Source organism: Gossypium hirsutum, chromosome A03, assembly GCF_007990345.1.
Source record: "Gossypium hirsutum isolate 1008001.06 chromosome A03, Gossypium_hirsutum_v2.1, whole genome shotgun sequence".
NCBI classification, from domain to species: Eukaryota; Viridiplantae; Streptophyta; class Magnoliopsida; order Malvales; family Malvaceae; genus Gossypium; species Gossypium hirsutum.
In genome coordinates this window covers 45,433,176-45,447,154 of record NC_053426.1, presented here as the reverse complement: position 1 = coordinate 45,447,154, position 13,979 = coordinate 45,433,176, and the positions used below count along the sequence as shown (strand labels likewise).

General features: G+C 37.1%; 1 protein-coding gene across 1 annotated transcript; it reads right to left on the bottom strand.

The window, feature by feature from the left end:
- Positions 1–9,925: 9,925 nt before the first annotated feature.
- On the bottom strand, positions 9,926–12,085 carry LOC107887321 (UV-B-induced protein At3g17800, chloroplastic). Its single transcript, XM_016811514.2, has 4 exons — positions 11,889–12,085; positions 11,668–11,816; positions 11,066–11,361; positions 9,926–10,983 (listed from the first exon to the last, which is right to left on the bottom strand). The coding sequence occupies exons 1-4, from the start codon at positions 11,938–11,940 to the stop codon at positions 10,152–10,154; spliced, it is 1,329 nt and encodes a 442-aa protein (XP_016667003.1). The 5' UTR covers positions 11,941–12,085; the 3' UTR covers positions 9,926–10,151.
- Positions 12,086–13,979: the final 1,894 nt, after the last annotated feature.

The window sequence follows — 13,979 nt, the reverse complement described above, 5'->3', positions numbered from 1 at the left end:
TCTCTAGGAGCACCTCTGCTGCTAGCCCCACTGCCTGGGTTCTTTTGTGGTCTACCCCTCTAAAGAGCATTACTCGCTCTCTCATCCTGCTTTTTCTCTTTTCATCTAAATTGGGGCAGTTTCGGATGAAGTGGTCTAGAGATCCATATTTGAAGCAACCTCTTTCATTCCCTCGGCACTCGCTGAAATAACACCTACCACACTACGAACACTTCGGTCTATTTGGCCGAGCACTACCAACACTTGCGATGGAAGTGGTTTGGGCTTTAGGCATCGTGTGCTGTTTATTCTTCTTTCTACCTGAGAACTCCACTAAAGCATTCGATCGGGTGGCGAATTCCTTCAATCTCTTAGAGAATGACTGATGCGATTTCCTCATCTGTCTTTTCCTGAGTCCTAGGACTCAATGTCAGCTTGTCTCTTCTCTTTGGCCAATTCCTCAATCTTACATGCTCTCTCCACAAGCACCACAAATTCCCTCAATTCTAAGATGCCAACTAATAGACAGATATCTTTGTTCAGACCATCTTCAAACCTCTTGCACATGATAGCTTCTGTAGATACGCACTCCCGTACATATTTGCTGAGTCTCACAAACTCACGCTCGTATTCTGTTACAGTCCTACGGCCTTGCTTCAACTCTAAAAATTCTTTCCTTTTTTGGTCTATAAACCTCTGGCTAATGTACTTCTTCTGAAACTCTTCCTGGAAGAATTCCCAAGTTATCCTCTCTCTCGATATAATGGACACGAGAGTATTCCACCATTGGTAAGCTGAGTCTCGTAGGAGTGACACTACGCACTTCACGCACTCCTCAAGCCTGTACGCTAGCTTATCAAATACCCTAATGGTATTTTCCAACCAGAACTCTACTCTTTCTGGGTCATCATCAATATTAGCCCAAAATTCCTCGGCCCCTTACTTTCGTATTTTATCTACTGGGGGTTTCTCTCTCCTAACCATATCCACTCATTGTGGAGCTACAGGGGCATACTGAGGAATCGGAGGAGGTGGGGGAGGTGGAGTGTTCAGATTCGCACGAACAAACTCCGTGTGCCAAGCATCTATCATATGGAGGTAAGCCTCTCTAAACCCTTTAGCCCCTCCTCCCTGACTCATTGTCACAGGCCCACTATCTACTGGCTCGATCCCTTCAGCGGGAGCCGGCGCATTACTTTCCACGTCATCAACCATAGCTACATTAGGATCCATTTGCTATATATAAAAACACAATTTATCTCATCAGGAGTCATCACACTATCAATATACAATTATGGCATGTATAGCTAGACTCGTAGTCACGCTAAGTTAGTCCTAGAATCGACTTGTAACACCCCTTACCCATACCCGAGACTGGGGCAAGGTACGAGGCGTTACTAGACACATACTCAGATTATTTTCGAAAGATACGGATTATAAAATTTTGTTTTAATTTAAAACCGATCAAACAACATCATAGTGTCCTGATTATGGACCTACGAGGCCCAAAACATACATTAAAAGTGATATAGAAAATTTTAGTAAATTTACTAGGGTTATGCCTCACACACCCGTGTGGAGGCAAAGCACACGCCCGTGTGCTTAGGGACACACCTGTGTGTCCCACCCGTATTGAATTATTTGGATTTATTTTTCATTTCGAACCTATAGGGGTTTTCACACGGCCAAGCACACACCCATGTCCCTGGCTCGTGTCCCTCATACGGCCTAGACACGCTCGTGTCATCGCCCGTGTCCAAAAACTCAAACATTCTGTTTATGACATCATCATTCATTTTGAGGCACACGGCCAAGACATACGCCCGTGCGCTAGGCCGTGTCGTCCACACGGTTGAGAGATGGTCGTGTCTCTACCCGTATATTTACTACCATGTAATCTGACCTAAAATTTTAGGTGCAAGGGACACACGGCCAAACAACACGCCCATGAGGCTGACCGTGTGTCACACACGGCCTAGACACATGCCCGTGTGTCTACCCATGTGGACCTTTTCAGGACTATTTTTCCAAGCCTTTGGTCACCTTCTTTCATCTATACACACTTAGAGACTTCAATGGTATTTAACATGGCCTAATTATACTCTTAAACAACCCTGACATAACTCATTGCATGTTAATCTCATCTCATCAGTTTAGTACATGCTAAATTATCCTTTTTGTATTAGGGATTAACATAGCACATTTTACATTTAGGCCATGTTGTAGCCATATACCATTGTATGCTATGTCCACTCTCAAATTATTATGTTCCATTCAATCATTCATTCATATTAACCCTCATCATCACATCTCATGAAACAATTAAACTTAGACATGCATCATTGATAGGTTTACTACCTACATCAATATGGGCCATATCTCATGGTCATATACAAAAGAATAAGTATACCATTTAGGCCCTTGCATTGGCTAGCCAAAAGACACATATAACAAAATAACCAAAAATCCTATACATGCCATTACACAAAATGAAAGTATCCATATACCAATGCAGGACAAGTCGATAGTATGATGATTCTCCAACTGTCTTCCAATTTTCACAAGTCCACGAGCTCTTTAAGACAGGGAAAAGAGAAGGGGGTAAAAATTTATATGCTTAGTAAGTCCAGAAAACTGGAAAGTAAACTTACCGGTTAATTAGCATACAACCATATTTAGGCAATAATTCCAACAAGCATGAAATAGTTTCCCTATCACATATACTCAATCATCACGTTAGTCTCATAATAATACATCATGTCATTAGTCTTAGATGAGCTCATCAACTCAATATTTCCTTTTCTATTTCTCATGTTAATCCCATTAAATTCCTTGGAAATCTCAATGGATAGCCCAATTACCGTCAAGTCATACAAGTGATCATCTCAGATACGCACTCTCGTGAACCTTATATCTTACGGTAGGATTACCAGTCCAGGCTAAATCCTTCTGAACGATAATTGCTCTCATAGGCTCGGATATGAATTGTCAGTCCAGGCTATATTCAGTCCTCAAATCGGATTACCTGTCTAGGCTAAATCCTTACGCACCCATATTCTTCGGGAGGCTCGATCACTCAAGGAACACCCGTCTGGGCTAGATCCTTTCTATTTGAGATCATCGAATTACCCATCCGAGCTAAATCTTTTTCTGCAACACATACAGGATCTCATGTCATGTAAGTCATAATTTATCCATCGGATCTCCCTTTCTATTTCAACCGGGACATTTATCATCTTTTCAATTTCACTACCACATTTTATGGATTATCATGCAACGAATATCTAATTTTTCGTACATTCAAGAACATGCATATTTAAGTATATTAAGAGTTTACTTCGGGTTATACGAACTTAGCTGGTAATTGCTTCAGTTTCGTATTTCAATTATTCTAAAACCTTTCGTTTTCCACGGTCGACCTCTGGAATTGGTTCCTCGGGGTCTATATCAATAATATTTGACTATTAATACATCACATTTTTCATTTTAGGATTTAAAACTCACCCTAGGGCAAAATGACCAATTTGCCCCTAACCTTTCACACTTTTACAATTTAGTCCTAAGGCTCGTATAATGAAATGCATGAAATTTCTAAGTTACCCAAGCCTAGCCGAATATTTTTCTTGCCTATAACAGCCCACATTTTTCTTTCATTTCACATTTTTCTACCCATTTTCACAACTTTTACAAAATGGTCCCTTAAGTCATTTCCATGAAAAACTACTTAGTAAAAGTTGTTTACCATCCTTTTAAACTCTCATATTCCTCCATAAATCATCAAAACACAAACATCTCATACATGGGTAAATTTTTGAACATGAACCCTAGCTTGAAATATGGGTAGAACTAGAGAGAGCATGTTACGAGGATCTCAAAAATACGAAGAGCATTAAAAAAGGGGCTAGGGAGCACTTACTATTGAGCTTAATATGTTGAAAACCCTAACTATAGAGAGCATGCAAATTTTGGCCGCATGGAGAAGATGAATGACATTATTTTGGCTTATTTTTCCCTTTTTATTCTGTAATTAACCAAATGACCAAAATGCCCTTCTTTACTAAACTTCTAAAATTTTTCATGCATGCCCATTTTTGTCAAACAACTTAGAAATTGGGAAAATTACTTTTTGAGGACCTCTAATTAATATTCCAAAGCAATTTCATACAAATTGCTTCTAGAATCCAAGTTTTGTAATTTATTCAATTTGGTCCCTAATTTCTAATTAGACACTTTACACATAGAATTTCTTCATGAAACTTTAAGACATGCTTTTTTTTATATCCTAGACCTCATAATGATCATAAAATAGTATTTGTGGTCCTGAAACTACTATTCTGACTAAGCCCTAATTCGAGAGTTACACGACTAAACCATAGCTTTGATATCACTAAATGTAATACCCCACACCCGAGCCCTACGCCGGGACGGGATACAAGGCATTACCAAACTTAATCACATGTATACAATCATTTCGATGTCATTAAGACTCGGTCAAATTTAAAAAAAAAATCAAACTTTGTCTAAACTCCTTAATGGGCTTATGAGGCCTCAAACATCCATTGGAAGCTATTTAGAACCAACTCGGATCCTTAAACCGACTTTATAAAAATGACCTTTGAAACAGGGCACACGCCCGTGTAGAAGGGCAACACGACTGTGTGGCCACTATGACATGGCCGTGCTGATGGCCCTAAGGTTTACACGGCCTAAGCACAAGGGGACACGCCCGTGGCCCGAGCCTCTATGAATTAAATTCTAAATTCGAACCTACAGGGGTTTCCATACGGCCTGACACACGCCCTTACCTATGGCCCGTGTCCCTCACACTGCCATGACACGCCCATGTCCTAGCCTGTGTCAAAAAAACTTGACATTCTGTTTCTGACGCCAACATCCAATAAGGGTTACACAGCAAAGGTACACGCCCGTGGCCAGAGGCCGTGTCCTTACATGGCTGAGACACGCAGCCGTCTCTACCCATGTGTTTACTACCATGCATACTGACTTGTCAAGTTAACGTGCAGGGGACACACAGCCGGATAACAAGCCCATGGGATTGATTGTGTGTCTATCCGTGTGGAAAAAATAAAGCTATTTACCAAGCCTTTTTGCCACATTTACTTGCACTAACCTACGTAACTCTAACATGACAAATCCACACAACAATACAAGGTCTAATCAGCCATGCAAGGCATTATCTCATTCATGCAATTTACTCATCCATGAAAATATCATCATTTGCATATATCAAAAATGAACATTAGCCATTATCCAAGGCTTTATACAAAATGAAGGGATTCATCCCAAGCCAACACATTTGGCCAAAATAACATTGACACAAAACTCAAAAGTCTAAGCCCTATACATGACATATTCAAAATAATAAAACCAACTATACCAAGTTCTTTGGTTGATAGTGTGATCGATGCCTCTGACGTCTGATGATCCTTGAGCTAATTAGGCAGCACTATAAGAAAATGGAAATGAGAGGGAGTAAGTATAAAGCTTAGTAAGTTGCATGCAAATAAATATAACAACAACTTTACCATTCATCATCATGCTCATAGTACAAAAGTAGGCATAAGCACAACTTACTCATCACTATCCAATACAATTCACATAGTATATATTTTGCTCACATCTCGTACATTTCAAATAGGTACATGTACCATGCACAACATGGTTATACTTTTCTCGTTTAACTTAAACTAAAACTCTTACTGTTGAACCATTTGGACTACTATCGAATATTCATTAAGTCTCAAACATAGGGTATAACATCGATGCCATGTCTCAGACATGGTCTTACATTGGCTCATCCATCAGGTCGATGCCATGTCCCAAACATCGTCTTACACTGACTATTGAAATCGAGGCCAACGCCATATCCCAGACATTGTCTTACACTAGCTCTCACATATCTGTGCCGATGCCATGTCCTAGACATGGTCTTACACTGACACATCTCATAGCCGATGCATGTCCCAAACATGTTTTACACTGGCTTACATCTCGAGGCTGATGCATGTCTCAGACATGTCTTACACTAGCTCTCGTCTCAATGTCAATGTCATGTCCCAAACATGGTCTTATGCTGGCTCTCATAATGTGGCCGATGCATGTCCTAGACATGTCTTACACTAGCACACAAATAACCCGAATGTCATGGCATGAATATCCGATTTATTTCCTAAGGTTCAAATGGGAGTTCTGTTATCTCAATATTCATCATACATAATCATTTCCACAAACAAGCAATTTATGCTATATTAATTCAAACACATATAATAACAATGTAGTTGTATTATTTACATACAACTTACCTCGGATTACCAAAATGTAGATGACTACTTCGACTTAGTCCACTTGTTTTACTTTTCCCTAGTCTAGGCCTGGATTTTGTAATTCTTGATCTATAATGATAAAAATTCAAAAATTTAATCATTTTATTGATCTAGGTACTCAACAATTCATAATTGGGCAAAATGACCATTTTGCCCTTAGACTTTCACAAAATGACCATTTTACCCCTAGACTCAAAAATCAATTTTTATCACATTTTCTTATTAGTCAAGCCTAGAAGAATACTTTTTATACGAGGCAGCCTACAATTCTCATTATTTCACACATTTATCAACTATTTTACAACTTATGCAAAATAGTCCTTAGTTAGGTTTTTCATGAAAACTACTTCACAAAAGTTGTTTATTTCACAACTATGATTCATTTTCTTCCATAAAATTTTAGAAAAAAACATGAACACTCTCATGGTAAAACCTTAGACTTTCAACCATTTTGCAAAATAGTCCCCTTTATTTGAAAGCTCATGCTACAAGGGTTCTAAAAGTACAAAAATCATCAAGAAAAACCATCAAAATCACTTACTTGTAGAGATATTAAGTGGCTGAAATTTTTCAAGCTTCAAAACCCTCTTATGGCTGATATTTTCGGTGGAAAGAATATGAGAGAAAATATCAAATAATTCTCTCTTTGTTTTATTTTATTCAAAGTTAATTTAGTCACCAAATCTACCTAATCTTTGACTTTTTGATCATTCTTGTCTCTATGGCAGGCCAGCCTATGTATTAGGGGTCTAATTGCTATTTAAAGACCCCCAATTTTATTTATCTAGCTATTTAACACCCTTAGCTAATGAAATAAGACTTTTTCCATTTATGTGATTTAGTCCTTTTTCACAATTAAGCATGAAGTCGCCAAAATTAATTCACTAAAATTTTTATATTCTCATATAATCATGTCACAATACATAAAATAATATTAAAAATAATTTCTCCGACCTCGGATTAGTGGTCCCAAAATCACTAGTTCGACTGGGCCTAAAATCGGGTCATTACAGTCACTGCGTACAAATGGTGAACTCCCAACATCGAGAAACATGATCTTGGAAGGCAACCAATAGTGGGTAGTGTCGCGATGTGGAAGTTGTTGAAGTTGTGACACCAAATCATCTGGTTGTGGTGAGAAGGATTATGTGGTCACGACGATGAAGCCTTAAACCAAATTTTGAGAACACTATGGTCGCAACATCGCGATAATTTTGGTTGCAACATCGCCCTACAAATCTAAGCTAAGTAACAATTACCAATGGCAACTAAGTGGAAATTATAACTTTTAGCCTTTATGACCCATTTTAACAAGGGCAAATCGGTCAATTGGCTCATCTTTATATAAACCATTTTCTCATCAAAATTAGGGGAAGAAAAAAAGTTAGGAGAAATTGTTAACGAGAAATTCATAGAGAGTTTTCAAATTTCCATAGTACATTTTATGGTTTTGGTTTAAATTTGAATATGGTGTAGCATGGACTACTTTGCAACATACTTTTCCAAATTTGATCTTCAAGATTTGGCTAAGCATTTCTAAACTCTTATTTATTTTTACTTTGCTAACTTTCATGATTAAAATGCATGTTTGTGTGATGAATGCCATGCTGAACCAAATCTCTGATGGTTGATCGGAATATTAACTCTATGAATTGTTGATACGCTTATTGACAATAAGTTGATTGTTTGATTATGTTGCTAAACTTAGTAAGCTATAATTGATGTCTCTAGTTGAATATTGAGATAAGTGAAATTGAGAGGTGAACTTATCATGTAAATGCTACATAGTCATATCGAATAATGAGACCAAGAGGTAAACTATGAACTAGGTGAAACCGAGAGGAGATTCTAAGCAATAACTCATAGGTTAGGATGAGACCAAGAGCATATTCCTACTTATGAGTAATAATAAATTCAATCGAAGCTTCTGTATTTTCGATCCTAGAAACTAGTTGACTAATCGACCATTATTTCATTCTTACATTAATTTAAAACAAGAAAGAAAGCAGATAGGTAGTGTAAGCATTAAGTAGTGTAGTTTAATAATTGTAGCTCCAAAATCAATGACACTAATAATTTAAACATAGAGTAAGTCGGTAGTTGCTTTGGGGTGAATTAGTCAATTAAGCATAATACCTAGCCAATCCCTATGGAAGAATGATCCTTGGAACACTTACCACAATTATTTCATTGTAAACACTATTATATTACAACTTGACACACTTGTGGTTTGTCGTGCTTTTAAATTGTTGAATACTTTGAATAGCTTTAACTGAGCATAAATGGGCAATCAAGTTATTGGCGCTGTTGCTAGGGATTGTAAAGGTGTGATTATGTTTAATTGATTGTTTTGCTTTGTGAATAAGCAATACGACTAAAAAATAGTGAAATCGATTAATGCTCTTTAGTTTCTTATGTTGTTTTCTTTTGATAATTCTTTGTATTGTGTTTGCCTTGTTGATAATCAAACTTGATAATTATCTGATGCATGATATTTGTTATCATAGTTATTACCCAGATGGGGTTCTAGATCAAAATGAGTGCAATGGTGATTCATATATCAACACTAGTGTGAGTATGCTCAAAGACGTATTACTTCATGTCATGATACAATGAATGTCATGTAAAGTCAAATGGAAAAATTACTGCAAGCCGTAAGAATTCGATCCAATGTTTACACCCTTGCTGAGGAATATGTTGAGCACGATGCATCATAACATGAGGGGGATATTCATCGTGAGGTTTTTGGAGAGCATGCTTCAAGTTTTGGTTTTCAACAGGAGTTAGGAGAGGAAACCAGTCATAGTGTTGTGGGTGATGAAGATAATGTTTCTAATCCTATTAACATAGGAGTAGGAGTAGGAATAAAGGATAAGCAGAGAGGGCTTGAACCGATTACAAGTGAAAGTGTGATGGAGTCTTTAACACATTTTCCGATTTTACTTGAAGAATGCCACAAAAGCCAACAGAGGGATGTAAAGCTCAGGGAGTTAATGTTTCAAAGGCAATAGATTTTGTAATTCCCGAAGTTTTAGTACATCGGACTAGGTTGATGATACGGTTGGGTTTTGGAGAAAAATAACTTGTGATATAGATGTCTCAAAAGGTTGAAAATAAGAGTTGAAAAAAAATTGAAAGATCATTCAAGGTCGGAGAATGGGTTTACTTGAAGCTGCAATCTTATAGGCAGCAATCAATAGCTACCAAACCTTGCATGAAACTAGCGCCTACTTTTACCCATATTATTGTCTTAATTATTTCCTTCAAAAGGATATTATTGCCTTAATTATAAACGTAACCCAAACCTTAAAGTTTAATAGTTTAAAGTACCAAACTGATCTTTAGGGGCCTGGAAACAAGTCAAATGGGTTTATTACAACAGTATAATTGAGATTAATAGTTCTGATCAAAGTGAAATGAAACCTTTCGGCCATTAAAGGGATTGAAACCTTAAGACTTGCTAAAGAGAAATCCAAATCTCCTTTTTTTAAGATTTTGTTGATAAAACTTCGGCATAACTTTTATTATTCCATAAGTCCCTTCAAATAGAGATTATAATAACTAAAATTATATATCAAATTAAATAAACTCAAAAATATCACTACTGAGAAATTACCATAGCATATATACATTTCAGTTGTAAATTAAAGAGGAACAATAAAGCATATTTCAAAAGTATCCAAGTTCCTAACAGGAAAACATATCTATGTACAGAATAATCAGTGCAAATTACTAAGTAACAATCACCACCAAATACACTCAATTTAAACCATAAGTCTAGTCAGCTTAGTCCCACACTCCCCTCTACTTAGTTTGCTTTGAACATAGTTAATTCATAACAAAGTGGTACCTTGAGTCCACGAAGCTTTCAACATCCCATAGAAAAGAACCAAAGGTAACAGCCTCCAAAACAAGTCTCTTCAAACCGCCAAAGCTAATCTTAATAAGCTCATCATTGGATGAATCAACGGTCACTTGAGGAGTTATAGCAATCTCAGGTCTTCCAAATAGAGCCTCTGTGTGCTTCTCTATAATGCCAACAGCTTCTTTTGATCTAATTGAAGCGTATCTCTGAAGTGTCTCCCCATCGAAGGACATAACATAAGTCCTTAGTCGAGAGGGCTTTATCCCACTACCAAAACCTCCAGGACTGATCCCACCAGACCATGATGAGACTTCAGGGTGTGATGAAGCAGCTTGATAGGAGTCCCCTAGACCAGAAGGTCTTGTGTCATCCCCCACAGTTTGCTCAATGCTACTTTTGTCACCATCTGAAGCACTTGGAAGGACTTTCATTGTCTTCTCAAGCTGAAATCGCTGGTCAACCCGCCTCAGAAAGTATCCATACATCACCGACGCAGCATAGACCTGCCCAACCCTGAGTTTACTTATCTGTGCTACAGATGTTGAATCACCCAATCGATTTCCCAGGATGAGTGCTAGGTGGTTTTGAATCATCTCATGGGCCTCAGCTGAGTGGAGCTGCTCAAGCTTATCTTCTTGGCTAGGCCATGTGTCCACCCGACCTGAAGGATCTGCAGAAGAAGTTATAGCAGGAACCAAGGAAATATTGGCATCCATAAACTTTTGTACAACCAATGCATAGAGAATCTCTTCTAATGCCCTTTTCCGCTCATTAGCCTTAACCTCAGCAATTCTCCTGCAATAAATTCAAACTTTTTTGCATGAGAAAAAATTTCACATAAAGTATAAATAGTAAGCATCTCAGATGAGTGGCTAACCTATACAATACTAAATCCGTGCCTGAAGCAGACGGCTCTTCCTTCTTTTCATCAGTATCACGGTCAGTTTGAAGTTGTTCAAGCTGCTGCTCAACTGCAGCAGGAACAAGATGAGGATGACTTATCAAGATTTGGGACAAAAACTGACCAATTGGAGATTCCATCCGAAGTGGCGCAATTTGAGCATTGGGTTCAGCTGAGTCAGGAGATGAAGACGCCTTTACCACCATGCCTCTCCTACCCCCCAAACCCACTCTCCTATTCCGTGATTTTGAATACGAAACTGAAGAATAAAGCTGCAACAAATTTTAAAAGAGAAAACACCAAATCAACTACAGAGTTCCCACATAAATTTGATATCAAAACACAGTATCAATCAAAAAGCTGTAACTGAATAGAACAAATCTATTTAAAAAAAATGGGAAGATCACAACTCTACCCACAGATTCTATTTAATAAAAATAAAAATAACAACAAAAATAAATAAAAATCAGCTCAAATGGGTGTTATAGACCATTTGGGTTTGCAAGTATCAGGATTTCCCCCCTCATAAATTACACTCTTTTTTTTCCTTTAAAAAAGGTAAGAAGCTAAATTGAAACCTTGATAGGGAAGGAGGGGCGAGGGTTGGCAGCGAAACGTGGAAAAAGTGGGCCATTGGCAGCTAATAGGGCGGATCTAGCAGCGGAGCATGAAGTTCGATGTAGAGACATAGAAGATCCAACCACAGTGGCTGCGTCCATTTTGAGGGCTGGAAAATATCATTTCCGTCAGATAAAAAGAATAAAAGCAGAAGACAAGATCTATTGAAGAAAAGATTTACCTTGAACTTGAAGAAAAAAAGAAGAGAGAGGAAGTTTGAGAGGAAGAAACATAAGGTTGGTCGTTTGAAGTGGGTTTGGAGGAAAATGAAGGACAAAGGGCGGAGTCTCCTATTTTAATTCTTCTCGTCAACTACTACGCTCCCTTTTTTCTCTCTCACTGCGTTTATATTTCTACTTTACGTTACCAAATATCAATGTAACAAAAAATGTGATTAAGGTTGTAACAACTCAGCTAGTTTAGCTAAACCCTACAAAATGCCCCTCTACTTTCTCTAAATTACTCTATTCGCGCTTCTTCTTTTCAAATAACCTTGAATTTGTTTCTCTTAAAATAATAATAATTTAACTTAAATATGATGGAAAAGGAATTTCCTAAACTTCAATTTTTAATATTTAGTTTTACATAAATACATTTATTTACATATAATTATTTATGTATAAAATAGGATTTTATATCTATAATTTATAAAAATAAATTTATAGGTTGATATATATCCAATTAACCAAAGTTAAAAGGCAAATTATTTTAATATAAAAGAAACTAGCATCTCCAAAGGAGAAGGGTAGATTGGTAAATGGGAAAAAGATATTTGAGATGAGGGGTGGGAGTTGAAGTCAAATCAAAAGCAGGAATGGTGGCTACGTAATTGATATTCGAGAAGTGTTTGGATACTGAGTTATATGGTTGACGTGTCTTGTTCTTTCTGAATAATTCTTTTGTGGTTTTGCATTTTTTGACAAATCAATTTTTATTTTTTTTGAAATGATTATACGAGACGGGACCTGCTTCTGCAACTCTCAATGTTTTCAGATGTAATATTCTCTGATTCTGACTACCAATACTTAGGGTTCAAATCTGTTCATACGTGGGCATCATGCCCCCTCTCTTTCTTTCCATTCGCTTAATTTTAATTTTTGATTTTTATGTCTAATTTTAATATAATTTAATTTCTATATTTTTATTAATTACTCTAAATAATTAATATTACCAATTCTTTTATTAAAATTTAAAATTTTACCACATATTCATGTCTTTATAATATACTAACAGATAGCAGATCACCCAAAGAAAGTATAACAAGATAGTAGAAAAGAATTTCATTTCTACACATTATACTGAACACCAAGACAATCTCCAACCAAACAATCTTCGTAGTAGAATGAGCCAACCCCTTATACTCCACTTCTGCTTTGGACTTGGACACAACCTGTTGGTCCTTAGAGCCTTAAGGCACACGATTACCACTAAGAAAAACACAAAACCCCGTTTTATATCTACTATCATCCAAATCAATTCCCCAATTAGCATCAAAATAACCAACCAAATCTAAACTGGAAGCAACTGTGAAGTGAAGACCATAGTCCACAGTGTTTTGGAGATATAACAAGATGTGCTTGACAGCATTAAAGCGTTAACCAAAAGGCTTATGCATAAACTAACAAACTTTGTTTACAGCAAGCGTAATGACAGGCTTGGTGATGACAATGTACTACAAAGCTCCCACAATACTCCTTTACTCAAAGCCATTCTCTATAGCACTTCCAACATGTTGACACAAATTTGTTGATGTGGCCATAGATGTAGCATAGCCTTTAGCCTGATCTATACGAATTTTCTTTCGAAGATCAAGAATATACTTACGCCGACTTAACAACAGACCGTCAGTAGTAGAAGAGACTTCAATACCTAGAAAGTAACTCAATTGTCCCAAGTCTTTCAACGAGAACTAAGTATCCAGAGTTTTAACAAACATATCTACACTACCTTGATGGTTCCCAATGATAATAATATTGTCCACATATACCAAAACATAAAGGATCATGCCTCCTACCTTCTTAACAAAGAGAGAAGCATTGGATTTGGACAAAACAAAATTAGAAGAAAGCAAAAATTCCTTTAGCTTAGAAAACCAAGCTCGAGGAGCCTACTTGAGGCCATATAATGCTTTCTTCATCCTGCACACTAGAGGTTGATATTCATGTTGTTGTTCAAAACCAGAAGGTTGAGTCATATAAATCTCTTTAGAGAAATAGACATTAAGAAATGCATTGTTGATGTCTACTTGTCGCAGTTGCCAACCAAACTTCAC

Coding starts and splice junctions, on each gene's coding strand:
- LOC107887321 (XM_016811514.2), bottom strand. CDS start 11,940: ATGTTTCTTCCTCTCAAACTTCCTCTCTCTTCTTTTTTTCTTCAAGTT. Junction 11,817..11,888: donor TTTTTTTCTTCAAGTTCAAG/GTAAATCTTTTC, acceptor GATATTTTCCAG/CCCTCAAAATGGACGCAGCC. Junction 11,362..11,667: donor GCCCCTCCTTCCCTATCAAG/GTTTCAATTTAG, acceptor AATTTGTTGCAG/CTTTATTCTTCAGTTTCGTA.